The following is a 16,716-nucleotide window of genomic DNA, read 5'->3' as shown; positions in this document are numbered from 1 at the left end:
ACCAACTAACCACCACCTTCGAATCACCTTCCAGGATCAACCGACTGATATTTAATTCTTTTGCTCTTTGATTTCCTTCCAGCGCTGCATGGATCTCAGCCCTAAGAGAGTCACCTTCTCCAATAGGGCCAGAGAACAAAACAATAACAATCCCTTCATTCCTAAAAACTCCTCCAGTCTTAGAGGGCCCTAGATTCCTTACACTACTGCCATCAAAATTCAATTTTATAAATCCAGAGGGAGGAGGGTGCCAAGAGGGACTAAGAGTCCTCTTGCACTGAAAAATGGTAACTGCCTTTTCCCAATTTCTTAACAAGTCAACCACCGAAAAGTGAAAACAATTCCATAGATTTTAGCTAGTGGGCAACCCTTAATAGTATTAGGTCTAACAATTCTTTCATGGTTCTTTCCTTGTCTGAAAAAATACGTGAATTTATTTCTTTCCACAGGGACCAACACACGGCTGCCCTAATACTCCACATAATCTTCCTCGCTTCTTAGGCCATCTGAAAAATGAAGGAGAGAACAATTTTTGGACACTCTCAGGAGGATTCCAAGAACACCCAAAGCGGCAAAAAACCCACTCCCATACAATTTTAGTAACCTTACAAGAGACCATGAGGTGGTAACCAGATTCTCATCAGCTTTACAAAGAGAACATCTATTAGGAAGTAGACAATAGTTGGGTCTCTTCCTCTGAAGTAAGTCATTTGTGTTTATTCTTTATAGGAAAAATTCCCAACAAAAAAAACCAACTCGAGGAGGAATAGGCTTGCTCCAAATTTCCTTAACTGGAAATGACAACTTAATAGGGGCAGAAGGCTGAATAAGGTTCAAAGAACGAAGCACAAGAGAAAGTACCTGAGGAGGAAGGGGTCCAAATTCTGGTGTCTTTCTTATTAGAGTCTAGGAAAACATTCTCAAGGATGGCTAGCAATGGTAAAATGCTGTCCAGGTCTGTATCCCTAATTGCCTTTCGCAGGCCTAGGTTTCACCCAAAACTAGAAGTGGAGTCTGAAGGACCCAAGAAAGAAGAGATAGGTTCATTTTTCAAGTCTGGTAGTGCATACAGGGAGGGAAGTTGTTCCCAGAACTTTATTCGGCTACCAGAGTTTAGACCATACCTGATCCAAGGGGAAAAACTGGAAGCAGATTGTGAATGGATTTCCAAGGAGAAGCAACTATAGTCCTTGCCACGATTCCAGGATCACAACGATTGTCTTCCAGCCCATGTATGCTAGCCATAATCTTAGTCCACAATTTATCCCTTTTAGTTGTAAACCTTCACAACCATTTTCCTAGCAAGGCCGTATCCCTTTTCTTGATGCTACCAATCCCAAGGCCTCCTAGTTTTTTAAATCTAATTACCACCTCCCAACTCACCCTATGATATCTCTTCTCCTCTCTAGGCTCCCACAGAGTAATTCTCCCGTCTAAGGAAAGATAATTTCTCTTCCAAGACACATGCCTCTTCTCAAACCTCTCCACTACCAGATTCCAGAAGCTTATATTTTTAGGATTATCTCCTAAAGAGAGGCCCAAGTATGTCAAGGGCCCATCCGAGATTGCACAACTTAACTCACTTGCATATTCCCTTAACTCCCGTTCCTCCACATTCACTCCCACCACACAACTCTTATCAAAGTTCACATTGAGGTTAGATATATGTTCAAAGAGTTGTATTGCCATTTTTAAGTTCCGGATCCAATTTATGTCCCCTCCTTCACAAAACAAAATTGTGTCATCTGTAAACTGTAGATATGTTAGAAGAACCTCCTCCCTTCCTACTCTCCACCCTTTTATCAAATTCCTCAAATCTACTCTATGGATCAATCTCCCAAGTACATCAACAATCAGGGTGAAAATAAAAGGGGAGAGTGGGTTTCCTTGTCTTATACCTCTCGAAGCAAGAAAGAAGTCAACCATAGTTCCATTCACCAATATAGAATCATAGTTTTTAAGGCATTTAGGCGATTCTGGGCGACATTGGGGCGCCTAGTTGCCTAGTCACCTAGGCGATAAAAATTTTATAATATGAAAAATTGGCTTTTGCCTAGTTTCCTAGTTTTATATACCATTCAACATGTATATTAATTGAAAAATAACAATTCTCTTTATTAAGAACATTAAATTTCCTCTAAAAATGTGGCAAATCATCACATCTAAAAGATAAAAATCTTTTACATATATTAATTTCATTATTTTCAAAAATAATGTTTCTATAATAAGTATTTAATAGAGCAAATTCATATTAATAAGCAGATAAAGAAGGTTCTTAACTTTATATGTCAATATAAATGATATTAGATTTGAAATTCTTTCTCCTCCCATTTGCCATTGAATGGAAAAATCTGGTGTTTTTATCTCTCTTTTAGCCACTTACACCTGGATTTTTGCCTCCAATTAATTTCCTCCTTAACCATGATATTCTCCATCTGCTTCCTCAGATCCCATCTCATATTCCTTTCTTCCTCTCCAAAGGACCCTCTTTCTTCCTTCAGGTTCAATTCCTCAATCTGCTCCATCATTACTTGTCTCTCCTCTCTACTTCCAAATTCTAGCCTATTTTATCCTTTATTTGTGATTTTAGAAATTGAAGTTTCTTGTGGAACCTCATTCCCTCCCATTCTACTACCGGATTAAATTGCTCCCACCACTCTTATCTTCTCAATGAAGCCCCGATGAGTCAATCACATATTTTCAAACCTGAATGGGGTAGGTTCATCACCTCTCAAATCCTCCTTACTCGTCACTATAGGCCAATGGTTTGAAGTAAGTCTTGGAAGTGCCCTAAAAGTTAGATTACCCCAATGTTCCTCCCAATTTGTTGAGAACAAAAGTCTATCCAGCTTAGAGCATATTGGCCTAGATTGAAGGTTGGACCGTGTAAAGTTATTATTTAGGAGTGGAAGTTCTTCAAGTTCAAATGTGTACACAAATTGGTTGAACTTCCTTATACTTGTTGTCACTCTTTATCTGGGGTTGTTAGTTTTTTTTGTAAACCGCACTACATTAAAATCCCCTTCCACGCACCAAGGTCCTTCCCAGAGGCCTCTAGTATCACTCAATTCTTCCAATAATTTCTCAATCTTCCTATAGCAAGGTTTAAAATGTCGATGTCGATGGAAATGTCGCTTACCAACATATATGACATATGTCGGAAATGTCGAGGGGAAATATTGTAAAAATTAGAGACATTGTGGAATTATTATGAAATATGTGAAAATATGCAAAGATATTTTGTAAAATGATAAAAAAAGCATTAATACATATTTCTAGACTATTATCTTATTCCCAACCATTATATAAAGCTAAGAAACTAAGATCAATAACAAATTAGTAAATGACGATTTACTGATTTGTTATGCATTTTGATGTTTTTACAAGGTTATCTGATATTTTCTTTTCTTATTTTTAGTTCTGATTTATTATAAATTCTAATATATTTATTTCACACTAGTAAATAGAAATACATTTATTCTGATTTTTTAAATATTAAAGTTATAATACATTATGTTTTATTATTCTGATTCTCCTTTTTGTAGTATTAAGATTATGATAAATTATGATTTCTTATAAAACTTAATGAATTTATTATGATTTTTAACACTAAATTTATAATAAATTATGATTTAGTATAAAATTTATAAAATTTATTCTGATTTTTTATATTAAATGTAGAATATGGTTTACTATAAAATTTAATAAACATTTTCTGATTTTAATAAATATTTTAAAAAACACTAACTAGTTAATATTTTATTACTTGAAAAATATTTTATTTTTTATATTATAAAGTAATTAATTTATTCTTTTGTTTTTATATTTTGTTAATTCTTCTTATAAATATTTTATTTGAAATATTAAATAGAAATATTAATGGAATAATCTATATTAATATACTGTATTATATTAACATAATATACTAATATATTATTTTTTTAATGTACATTAGTCGACATAATAGGAAAAATTGTATTTTTTTGGTTATTTGGACCAATTTGGTCGACATTTCTGAAATATAGGAAATGTCGACCAACATAATATAATTTTTATATTACCATCCATTTTCATGTCGGTGAGCCTCGACATCGACATATGTTGGACGACATTAGCGACATTTGGCGACATTTGAAACTATGTCCTATAGTCATTGGGGCCATATACATTTGTTAGTACCCATTCATACCCGTCATCCACCCGTTTGAACTTTAGTGAGACAAAATGATCTCCTATTAACTACTCCACACTGATTAGTATTTTTTCTCCATAATGTCACAATCCCACCTTAGGAATCCCCACGAAAGAGCAGTTATTCACTTTATCCCCCTAGATCTCTACTCATCTGCAATCAAAATTCATTCTTTTGGACTCCTGATGCATTACCACGTTCCTGTTAAACTTTTTAATCACCTCTTTAAATGTTACTCTCTTTCTAATATTGCCCAATCCTCTTACATATTCTCATTTTAACTTCTTAAACTCAACCGTAACACCTCTAAAATCTATTTAAACCCTTAACTCCTAGGAATCTTCTAATTTCTTTCATTACCTCCACCTACAGCCCTTTCTGTTCCCTCTATAACCCCCCTTTGCAGTTCCTTCCTCTCCACTTCACCCATTAAACTCTCAATGATTTCCTAATTTTTTGTCTCTTGCATGTTTTCTCAACCACTTCCTCTCCTTGTAGTCTAACTGTGGCTTTCTAACCATGGGCCTGCTTTCTAACCATGGGCCTCAATTCTTGGTTGAGAAGGGAATTTAGAACAAGGGACAGAGAACACTCATAAATAGCAAAAATTGAATTGATAGAGTCGAAAGATTTACCTGAGGTCAACTGAGGGTTGTGAGGAGTATGCAAATGAGGATAGTTGATTGTCACTTCCTTTTTTGAGAACGTGGAGTACTTTGTCTCCTCGGTTTGGGGGAAATTATTCCCTATCACTTGATCTACACAAAGACCTCTTCCGGTACCCAATTGTTAACCTCTCTGTGTTGTATTCAGACCTGAGTAAGCCCGAACTAACTCCTTTTCGGCCTCTTGAAATGCACTAAACTTGGGAGGGGCTCATCCGTTTACAAATATTTGTTTCATTCACCCGTACCTCCCTCTCCTCCTTTTGTTCCCTCACCGTATCCCCAATGAACAGGTGTTCCAGATTGAACATCTCCCTCTTCTGATCTTTAGAAGGTTCTTCATCTGCCACACTGCCTAAACTCTCACACTCTTCGGAGTTTTCATCGCAATCATACTCTGAACTGTAGCTTTTCCTCCCTTTGTCTGCCTCTTCGCTCTTTTCTGTTCTGTTTCTCATGTAGCGCGGGTCCGGGCGATCAAAACCGTGGCATTTCTGCTCGTTGCCAGCTGGTCGACTTACCCAGCTCAGAGGTTGGCTTCTCCCTGCCGTTCTCGCCTTCTGAAGCTCTACACATTCGGCCGAACGAGACTTAGACGATGATAGATGATAAATTTCATCTGTTGCCGTCCAAACCTTTCCCCGTCCCACGTGATGACTTAAGTTGTCACGTGGGCCTCTAATAATACTAACGAGTTCCCTTGTTGGCTCACCCATAATTCCAGCCGGTTCGATCTTCCTTATGACCGGTTCAGACAAAGTCTTTTTAATAGAATCCGCCCGAACCTTTCCCCTTCTGGCCACATCAGCATAGGATTGGCCACCCCCCTCATTACTCATCCCTGCTTCAAAAGAATTTGAATTAATAGCCTTATTAGGAAGGCTTCGGAACTTGAGGCACCCCTGCGATTGTTGCCCTTCCTCTTTCACTTTCCCACGCGCCACAGGCTTCCCCGCCAGTCCCTGAGAGCCATGTGGGCACCATCCTGTAGACTCCTCTTCGCCTCTGACCTCTGTTCGTCTTCTCCAGAGCGACGACTCAGCTTCTGAGGCCAACCAGACCTTGTACCGTGCATCTTCTGAGTGCACTTCGAAAGAACGAGGCAGGTTTTCTGGTTTAACCCCTGCAACCTTTAGTTCCACGGTTCGCAGGTTCCTTAACTTCCAGCAGAACTCCACCCAGAGCTCTGACGGTTTTCCTTAGAGTTGGTTTGTTCCATAGATTGAAGGGAAGTCCTAGAAGTTTGATCAAGAAGCTATCATCTCTTGGCTCTACTTCATTGCAAACTGGAGCCCAGTTCTGTATCTGTATCAGTCTACCTTCTATTTGGACTGTGCTAAAGTTCAGTTTCTTGTCGCCAATATCTAAAATGGCTTTCTTCTCAGTGAACAGTAATAAAACTGCATCTTCTTCTAGGTCCAGTCTCTCTGCAACTGCTTCTAAGATCTTCGTCCAGTCCTCTATTGCCCTGTCTGCCATTAATACCATCCTGTTCTCCCTAATACCTCTCCCTTCTTTAAGTGCTATTGTCTGATGTTCAATTGAACTAGATACCAATACTGGGGCGCACAGATTGGTTGGGTTACATTCCATTGGGCTCCTATCAGGTTCTTCTGCCACTCTCCTCTCAACTTCTATGAGAAATGCCTGAAGATTAAGAGCAAAAGAAAACCATACTCGCCCCTTCTGTCCTTCCGGTATACATAATACTTGCCTTTTGTTGTTGCCAAAATGCTCTGTTACCATTATAAACCACCCTCTTCCATTTTTTTTTAGTACTGATTCAAATCTCTTAGCCCCACAGATCACCGAGTTTCTCCATCCTTTCTTCCCGTATGGTGTTAACAGTTCCATCAACAAATCCTTTCAACCAATAACACGCTTCCTCTGGTAGAAGAATCGTCACCTTGCTACCTTCTTTGATTTTCAGGTAAACCTTCCCCTTTGTCCTTCCCTGCTCGAAAAGGAAGTTTTTTGCTTCAATGATCATCTCCAGTCGCCATTTCCCCGCTGGCCTGAAGTTTCTCTCCTCTCCCATTGTCGCCTTCCTCACACTCCCTCCTTTGGATCTTTGCTATCTTCTGTAACCATTCTTCTTTGTGACAACTATATGATTCTCACCTTCTGATACTTGTGTGGCTTTTCTTAAATGTTCCTTTTCCCTTTAATTTTTGCTTTATTCCTTATAAGTTTGCTATTGGATAATTCTTCATTGGTTCATTCCATCCTACAGAAGCCTCTGTCCTATATATTGGATCTCATTTCTCAACCTTCTTCTCTTAAGCTATAGTGACCCTTCTCTTATCATATTTCTTATTAACAGATTTAAGTCTACAGTTGGACAAACATCACCCATTCTCTTCTGAAAAGAGAGAGAGAGAGAGAGAAGGGAAGTATGCTTGGTAATGGGAATTTTCGAGGGCACCTTTGTAGTAAATCTGCAGGCCATTTAGCAAGTCAGTGAAGTCTTTCTAGCCAAGTGTTTCCCCTCCCTTTTGCTTTCCTTTGTCTTAGGATGTGACAAGGAAGGTACTAAAGTAAATCTAGAGCTTTAAAATGTTGACTACTTTGGAGTCCAAGATTTTTGAAGTTGAGTTATATCTGAGGTTCTGACATTCCATTTTAAAAATATCCAGGACATTTGTAGTCTTTCTTTTGTATTTCCCTCAGGAAAAAGTTGATTCTCTTAATGAAGCTATCTCTAGATCCTCCCAAAGAATTGATATGGATTAAAGAGTAAGAATTGTATGAACTTTGTATTACCATTGGTTGAACTTTGAGTCAGCTAGTGTATATATTTTTTTTAAGCCAGCAAGAGTTCATGTTTGAAGTGATTGAAGTAAGATTGGATTCTGGAAGGTAAATATAAGAAGTCTTGGGCAATGATATTGCAGTCGATTCTGAGATCTCTCCCAATTCTATGCTGGCTTCCTCTATGTTAGAGGGATATGAAGTTTATCGATAAGACTATCCACCTGTGGAAGGTAACAGTTAGGTTCATCTGGTAATTTTTAGCAGCCCTTGCTGCTTATTCCCAATCCTACAGTCATATGATTGAATGCTTAATCTTTTTTTTTTTTTTTGTAAGTGTTATAGAATGAAGCATGACCAAAAACTACTGCTTGTGGGCTAGTGCATTATGGATTTTCATAGAATGTGTCTGTTACTGGTGACCGAGTACTTAGCATGAAACCACTTCTTGTTTCTTTTCATGTGGCTCTGGGAATCACATCCAGCAGTTATTGAATTATACAAGCCTGAGCAGGTTGACATGGTTCTGATCCAATTATTGTCAGACCTATTGGAATAGAACCCAGGCTACTCAAGAGGGCCTCTACAGTGATGTAGTTGAAGTGCATTGTGTCTATAGGGCAAACTTAACCCACTTAGAGCCTTATTTGTATTAGCACTCTGCTTCGGTGGTAATCTTCTTTTATGTGATACACATCACTGGGAATTGATTCCTTTTTTAGGTGCTCATGGAATCTTGCTTTTGCGACTTTAATATGCATATTTCCATTTTTACTAATGGTATGACTGTTTATGTAATAGTCCCTGGTATTTATGATCTGATGCATTTCAGGTTTGACTATTCAAGCCAATATGTACTATAAGATGCTTATTGGGTGGACTAGCCAAAAGGTCAAAGATACATATGCAACACGGAATGCCTTTGACTTCAAGCATGGTATCTCTGTTATGTATATCTTTTATTTCTATCAACACTAGTAGTGTTTTACATTACCAGCATGTGATAATATATTTGGGTATTCTTATTGTAGTGTTTGTTACAAGTTAATAGAGATCCATATCCTTTTATAGGAGTTTTAATATATTTTTAAATGCATCTTTATGAGCTAGTGAATGGTGCATCATATTGTCCACTTCAAGTAGTACTTTTTCCTTCTCACTGGCTGTTGTTTCATGGAAAGCATGAACTACATGGAGATGCTCAAGTATGAGAATAAGTCAGCCAGTAGTGATACTAAAGTATGATATTATTTTATTCTTTATTTTTTGGTTAGATGGAAGGAGGTGCCAAGTACATTACAAGGTGAATTCCATGATATAATTTCTGAGGTAATACACAGGTGTCATGGAGTTCCCTTCCTAATAGAGCGATCTCTCAGGGGAGTCACATGAGTTTTAGGGGCACTTTTGTCATTTTCAATTTTTCATGAAGCTTGTAGTATAGATCAAAAGAAAGAATGATTCAGATCTATTTTTTTTAAGGTTTTCTTCTGAAATTATTTTTTGCCTATCTTTTCTGCATTGCATATCATTTTCTAATGTTCCATCAATATTTTCTCACTTGATACTTCGAAGGGATAGGAATTATTGATATTTTGCTAGGAGAAGGGAATGCAATCTGTAGGAGGGTGGGATTGGCACTGAGAAGGTCTCTGTAGGAAGGATAACCAATTAGCTTGCAAGATGGGTGGTCAGAGGTAGCAGAGAAGGGGGATCTTAGATCTGAGATATGAGAGAGTTGAAGCGGGAAAAGAGGACTCTTGGGCGGGAACTCTTAGGGGACTCACGAGGATAGTGTGTGAATTTTGTTAGGGCCTCCCTCTTTTGGAGATCCTCCTATTTATAGCTTTCTCCAAGGACCTTTTCCTTTTGGGAGTTCATTTTTGGCTTCCTTTTTAGAAGGTTGCTTCTAATTAATCCAATATGCCCCATCTGGGTTAGTTAGAAGTCACCACGTGTCATCATGGGTTTTGGTACTTGGATACTCTTTTCCCAACATGTGCACACAAAGACATGAACTATGGCATCCTTTCCCCAGTCTTTGGCGCTCGTGTTTTAATTGCCTGTGATCTGGCCAGCTGTTTGCCTTAAAACTTGTGATTTGAGTATTTGGTAAAATAGTTCGATGTTTGACCAAGTTTGATGTTGTGATACGACACACCTAGCTTGCATCACACTTTGGGTTGCAAGTTGTGGTTGCCTAACCTCTGCTTATAATGCAGGATTGCTAATCCCATGTTCTTACACAATCACTTTGACTTTTCATTTGGGTTGGACCACAGTTTTGGTAGGGGAGATGTGGGTTAAATGATTGACCCTTTTCTACATTTGGTTTTGGTTAAACAGAAAAACTGGAGCAATTAGTTGGAAATCAATTGGACTGAGTCTTGTTTTAGAATTAGAGTTTAATAGAGGGTATTTTGGTAATGATCTTATCCCTTCAACAATCAAAGGGGAGATTGATAGATGAGAATGTAGATTGTAGAGTTGCAAATGCTATCCATTTGTTCAAATTTGAATTTGAGTTCAATCTGGTTAAGGGTATCTGTGATCCATCTGTTTATAATTGGATTAAATGGGATTGATCCCTATCTGTCTGATCTGATGTGATCCTTATATTGTATCTGTCATTAAAATTGCTTTAAATGTTATATTCTCACGAAAGAGTCAGAGGTTTAAGTTTTACATAAGTTATTTTCAATTCATGTTGTCCATGATATACAATATCAATGTAATTTTTAGTGTATTTTGTTAATAATATATAATATTTTGATAATTGTAGTTCAGTTTATCAATGTTCAATATGCGATTGTGATCGGAATTCTATTTGAATCAAATTCTGATCTAGGTATATCCAATTTAATCCTATTCCTATCCATTTGCAGCCATATGGGAATGGACTTAGCCTTTGATCAGAACTTGCAATTCTCAATATGAAATATAAGAGTTCATTGCTTGGTTCTTTTTATGAGGTAAAAAATCTCAATGGGAAGCAGATCAGAGCAAAGGTGACCAAAGACAGGAGGGAGGAGTTGTGGATGGAGGGTTTGGGTGGCTTTGAGCACAGAGAAAACAACTCAGTTTGAAAATGGTTGATGAGGAAGAAGAGAGATATTAAGTTCTCTACTAATATATATTTCTTTTTTTTTTTTTTGAGAAAGGTAAAGTGTTGTATTAAAATAAAACAAAAGGTTTCAAGATATACAATCAACCTAGAATCCCTGTACAGAGAGAATCTGTACTGGGGAAAACCCAACAGACCCACTTACAATAAACCCAACCAGCAAGAAATTTACATATTCCTGACAAAAAGAAAATCTCTATTGAAAAAAGAACTTGTATGTTTGAAATTCTGAATTTGAACAGAGAGTGATTTGCCAACCATGAAAACAACATGCCCAAAACTTTTTTGAAAACCTCCTCTTTTGAATTCTGCCTCCCTTTGAATACTTTGTTGTTTCTTTCATACCAAATTGCCTCAAAAACTACTGACCAAAAAAAAGCCCTAAAAACTACTGCATCAGCTGGAAAACACAAGACCCAAATTTCTAACATCCCCAAACCAAGTCAGCAAACTCACAATGAATCAGAAGATGACTTGGGGTTTCCATACTTCTATTGCACAAAACACACCTCTCATCCTGCACCTGTATACCTCTTTTGACTAGGTTTTCCTTTGTAAGAATTTTATCCAGGACTGCGGACCAGACAAAGAAACCCATTTTAGACAGTACATTCCCATTCCAGATCCTATTATTTTGGAAATTAAAGTCTTCCTCCCTTGTCAGGTTGTTGCAAAGAGATTTAACAGGGAAGACATCTGAATTCTCAAAGTTCCACTTTCCTTGATGCCGGTCACCACCATGAACTTGTATTGTTGTCCATCATCATCTTCTTCAATTTCAATCATATCCTCGTGATCATCAAAATCAGGAATCCTATCCACTTCTTCCACCACCATGTTTTCGTTTACACTTCTTTTCTTTTGCATATATGATAAAATTTATTCTCTAACTTCTTTAGGGCACTTGGTACATTCTTTAACATTCGTCCTACCAGCAACAATATGCACTTTTGCCCTATAGATTCCTCTATTAGTTACCTTTTCACAGAACTTGCAAGTGACTGAGTTTGTATTATTAGGGTCTTGTAGATATCAATACTTCCATGTTGGATCTCTCCTATTACTTTCATGAGAAGTATTGCCTTCTTCCTTATCTAGTTATATAAAAAAGGAGAAAAACTAAATTAATAATCAATAAACAAAAATATTGCATGAACTAAAACAAATGAACTAATATAGCTAACTGCTAAAATCTAAATGCTAACAAATAGATTAACAAAGCTAACTGCTAAGTGATAACAATAAACAACTAATAAATCAATTAACATGATAACATACTAACATGAAAGAAAAAAATAAAAGAATAGGGTTATCTATATCCCTGTTTTTAGGCTAAAAAACAAAATCAGATATAGATAAAATTAAAAAAAATAATGAGGCCGAGCCCTTATTTTGGAAATAAAACAGAATTAAAAAGTTGATATTGATGAATGAAAAAAAAAAAAGATGTGGGGCAGAGCCCCTGTTATAGTGTAAAAAACAATGAAAAAAAAAGAAATCTCAAGGAAATGTCAAAAAGTGAATAAATGGAGAAAAAAACTGATCACAGATTCACAGTTCATGGTGGAAACTTAAAATAATGAAACAAAAAAAAAAGAGAGGTTGGAGCCTCTGGTTTGTTTTTATTTAGTTAGGAAGTTGTTGGGCTTTAGGCCCATTAGTTTATGTTTTTTAAGTTGTGATTGTTCAGTTATTTTAGTAGCCGCCCTACTAAGAGCATCCTTGTAATATCTCATATTATAAGTTAAGTATAAATATAATGAGAGGTAGGTGGCTAGGGAAAAAAATTACAATCTTGGTTGACTACTAAAATCTTCATTTTCCCCATCTTTCCTTTTTCTGTTGGACTCTTCATTTTTTACATAGGAAGTGGCGCCCTAATTTTTTAAAGTTCCTTGGAGTTTTTTTGTAAGGGGCGATTCAAGTCTTGCTTGATTTGGAGGCTTCTAGAGAGGGCGACTGCCTCTTCTCTCTCTTCTCTTGTCCTACAGAAAAGGAATCTTTTATAGAAAGAAAGTCTAGGACACCAGAAAGGTGTTTTGTTTGATCTTGCTGCAAATTTTAGTTATTTTCTTTACGTTTTTTGAGAAGCATGGAGGGCCACGGAGTTGAAAATAAGCCCGGGAGTGAAATGGGACCAGTGGGAGGTGTTGGAGACCCTTTCGGGGCTGGGGCCATTACTAGAGTTAGGTTGGATGGTGCAAATTACTTAGAATGGTTACAATTTGCAAAGATGGCCATTAGTGCTTGTGGGAAATTAGGGTATATCACTGGTGAAGAGGTGAAACCCGAAACTAGCAACTCCCGGTGGGTACAGGAGAATTATATGGTGATGACTTAGTTGTGTAATTCCATGTTGCCCCATATAAGTAAAATTTTTTTATGGGCAAATACAACTAAGGAAATATGGGTTGGGGTTGCAGAAACCTATTCACAAAAGGAGAATGTTGCTAGGGCTTATTAGTTGAGAAATCAGATTATTTCTACATGGTAGGGAGGTAGATCTATTGTAGCCTAATTTCCAGTCCTTAAAACCTTGTGGCAGGAGATTGACCATTTAGAGACATTTGCTTGGGAAACCACTAAGGATGCAACTACCTATCAGAAACATCTAGAGAAGTATATGGTGTTTGAATTTCTTGCTGGCCTTAATCCTGAGTATGATATTGCACGATAACACCTTCTTTCCAAGGATAATGTTACTCTCTCCCAGGCATATGCCTTTGTGTCAGGGGAGGAGTGCAGGAGAGATGTGATGAAAAACCTTATTTCTGATTAGTCTTCCATGGTAAGTGCTGTGAAACTTAAACAAAGTGGTAGTGAAATCAAGAAGATAGAAGAGATTTGATCTGCGACTACTGTAAGAAGCCTAAACACACAATAAACACTTGCTGGAAGCTTCACCCACATCTTGTGCTGACTAGATTGAAAAATAAGAAGGGAAATGCGCACATGGCAGTTACTGGTGACATTCCGGCCCCTCCTACTACAACTGCTCTGGAGTCTGTTGCAGCTACTGCAGTAAGGGCCGAACTTGAGAGGTATGGGCAGCTTCTGAACCAGCGGGATACAACAATGAAGGCAAAATTTGAAAAGTATGGAAGGTTGTTAAATCACTTGGAAGCCACTGCCTCTACATCCCACTCTTTAGGCAACACATCATCATCATCTGCATTTGCTCACTTAGGTATTTGTGCCTTTGCAAACCATGCTTTTGTTTTAGGTAATCATAAAATCCCTTGGATCATTGATTCTGGTGCATCAGACCATATGACTAGCTTGTCTTGTCTTTTTTGTTCATATCATCTTCTCTCTGGTAAATATCTCTTACTGATGGGTCTCTTGCTCCTATCTTTGGCAAAGGGGATATCAAGACTTCTGACACACTTGTTTTATCCTTTGTTCTTCATGCCCCCAAACTTAATACAAATCTTTTATCTGCTAGCAGCTTAACTAAATCCATGAACTATAGCATAATCTTCTTTCTTACTCATTGTGTTTTTCAGAACTTGAAATCTCAAAGGATGATTGGGAGTAGCCATGAGGCGATGGAATATACTTGCTGGGCACACCTAATAGGAGTCTTGGACCACCTCATGGAGTAGCCTTGGAGTCAGTTTTGTTAAAGTTTGTTGATAGAGTCATGTTATATCATTTTCGGTTTGGTCATTTGTCTTTTTCTGCTTTGAGTAATTTGTTTCCCAATATGTTTAAGGGTGTGCCTTTATTGAGTCTTCATTGTGAGTCTTGTGAACTACCAAAGCATTGTAGACAATCATATTCAGTAAGCAATAACGAATTCATTTCTTCTTTTCATATTGTGCACTTTGATGTGTGGGGGCCATATCATTTGCCTACTATGGGGGGTTACAAGTACTTTATCCTATTTATTGATGATTATTCTCGTTACATTTGGATTTCTCATAAGATCTCAGGATGAAGTACCGACTATTGTGCAAAAATTTCATGAACTTGTCCTTACCTAGTTTAACACTCGGATCAAAATATTCTGTTATGATAATGTTAAGGAGTATTTTGAGAAGAACTTCTCATCCTATGTTGAAATTTTTGGGGTTATTCATCAAAGTTCTTGTTCCTACACTCCATAGCAGAATGAAGTGGTAGAAAGGAAGAACTGTCATGTGGTTGAGTTTGCCAGATTCCTCCTTTTTGCATCTCATGTTCCTACTAAATTTTGGGGAGATGTTGTTCTTATTGCTACCTTTTTGATTAACCGTATGCCTTCCTGGGTTTTGGGCTTCAAAACCCCCTTTAGCATTCTCTTTCCGGATGAAGATCTCCTCTCTTCCTCTCCATGTTTTTGGGTGCACTTGCTATGTACATGTTCATAGCCATCATTACTGAGGTAATTGGTTAGCCTTCCTCTAACCCATCTACTTCCTTCCCAAACCTTGATCATCTTATTGCTCTTCGCAAAGGCAAGTGGAAGTGTACAACCCATTGTATCTCTAAACACCTGTCCTATAGCCTTCTATCCCTTACCCACTATTCTTTTCTTGCTTTTGTTTCTTCCCATGTGATACCCAGGTTTGTACCAGAAGCCTTATCTAAACTTGGAGGGATGCTATGATATGGTTGAACTGGATGCTTTGCATAAGAACCATACCTGGGATATTGTGGATTTGCCAGAAGGGAATAACCAGTGGGTTGTAAATGGGTATTTACCATTAAATATCATTCTGATGGCTCTATTGAGATTTAAGGCTAGATTGGTTGCTAAAGGCTAGACTCATATGTATGGTATTGACTATCTTGAGACTTTTTCTCCTGTGGCTAAGATGACCTTAGTCCAGGTTTTGTTGTCCCAAGTTGCTACTTTTGATTGATCTCTCCACCAGTTTGATGTTAAAAATGTCTTCTTGAATGGAGATCTACATGAAGATGTCTACATGTCTTTGCTTTTGGAAGTGTATGGAAAGAAAATGCAAGGGAAGATGTATAAATTGCAAAAATCCATTTATGGTATCAAACGGTCTCCTTGGGTTTGGTTTGAGAGATTCAAGGCAGCTCTTGTCTCATTTGGTTACACACAATCTCAATATGACCATACCTTATTCTTGAAAAGAAGTAACTCTTTGGTGACTTTTTCGATTGTTTATGTTGATGACATTGTTGGTAAATCAAAAAGTTTCTTAACTTGAATGTGTGATCAAGTTTAGGAGATCTCAGGTATTTCTTGGGAATTGAAGTTGCTATATCTAAGAACGGTATCTTCATTTCTCAACGCAAGTATGTTCTTGACCTCCTTGCAGAGATTGGTAAACTTGGCGCTAAACTGGCCTCCAACCCTATAGATCCCAATCATAAGCTTTCTGCTACTAATGGCGAATTTTTATCTGTTAGGGGAGTGTTTCGGAGACTGATTGGGAAGTTGTTATATCTCTACATGACTCGATCGGATATTTCCTATGTAGTGAGTTTTATTAGTCAATTTATGCATTCTCCCAGAGATAGACATTTAGTTGCTGCAAAAGTAGTTTTGTGTTACTTGAAAGGTATTCCAAGGAAAGGTATTCTATTTGACAAACATGGACACATGATGATAGGAGATCCACCTTGGGATATTGTGCTTTGGTGGCAGGGAACATTTTTATGGAGGAATAAGAAACAATCTGTAGTTGCTAGATCCTCTATTGAAGCATTATATAGGGCAATGGAACATGGTGTGTCAAAATTACTGTGGTTGCGATCACTTTTAGAAGATATGGGAGTTGACTACGAAAGCCAATGATGCTCTACTGTGACAACCAGGCAGCTATCAACATTGCACATAATTCTGTTCAACATGACAAAAGTAAGCACATTGAGGTTGATAAACATTTTATATGAGAAAGTTTCCTTAGGAGAAGTTTGCTTGCCATTTATTGCCTAAGAAGAACAATTGGCTGATGTTTTTGATCAAGGGAGTTCCAAGAGGGATGCTAACACGCTATATAAGCAAGTTGTGTTTTACATTTATGCTT

At 37.5% G+C, this 16,716-nt stretch overlaps 1 protein-coding gene and 1 long non-coding RNA gene across 3 annotated transcripts in view; one reads left to right on the top strand and one right to left on the bottom strand.

Annotated features, from left to right (window-relative positions):
* The window catches only part of LOC148855248 (uncharacterized), a 43,567-nt gene extending 38,124 nt beyond the window's left edge, over positions 1–5,443 (bottom strand). The window contains exon 1 of the long non-coding RNA XR_016112700.1: positions 4,828–5,443. This is a non-coding gene — a long non-coding RNA (uncharacterized LOC148855248). The remainder of the gene's footprint in view (positions 1–4,827) is intronic.
* Positions 1–16,716, top strand: part of CPSF73-II (cleavage and polyadenylation specificity factor 73 kDa subunit-II) — a 60,918-nt gene that overhangs the window by 37,710 nt on the left and 6,492 nt on the right. For both annotated transcript variants that reach the window (XM_088983446.1, XM_088983447.1), the window contains exon 10: positions 8,441–8,545. In XM_088983446.1, coding sequence (XP_088839572.1) covers positions 8,441–8,545 — 105 coding nt within the window. The remainder of the gene's footprint in view (positions 1–8,440; positions 8,546–16,716) is intronic.

This window comes from Nelumbo lutea, chromosome 4 (genome assembly GCF_056320005.1).
Source record: "Nelumbo lutea isolate HS-2025 chromosome 4, American lotus-T2T, whole genome shotgun sequence".
NCBI classification, from domain to species: domain Eukaryota; kingdom Viridiplantae; phylum Streptophyta; class Magnoliopsida; order Proteales; family Nelumbonaceae; genus Nelumbo; species Nelumbo lutea.
This window is presented reverse-complemented; position numbering and strand designations above follow the sequence as displayed.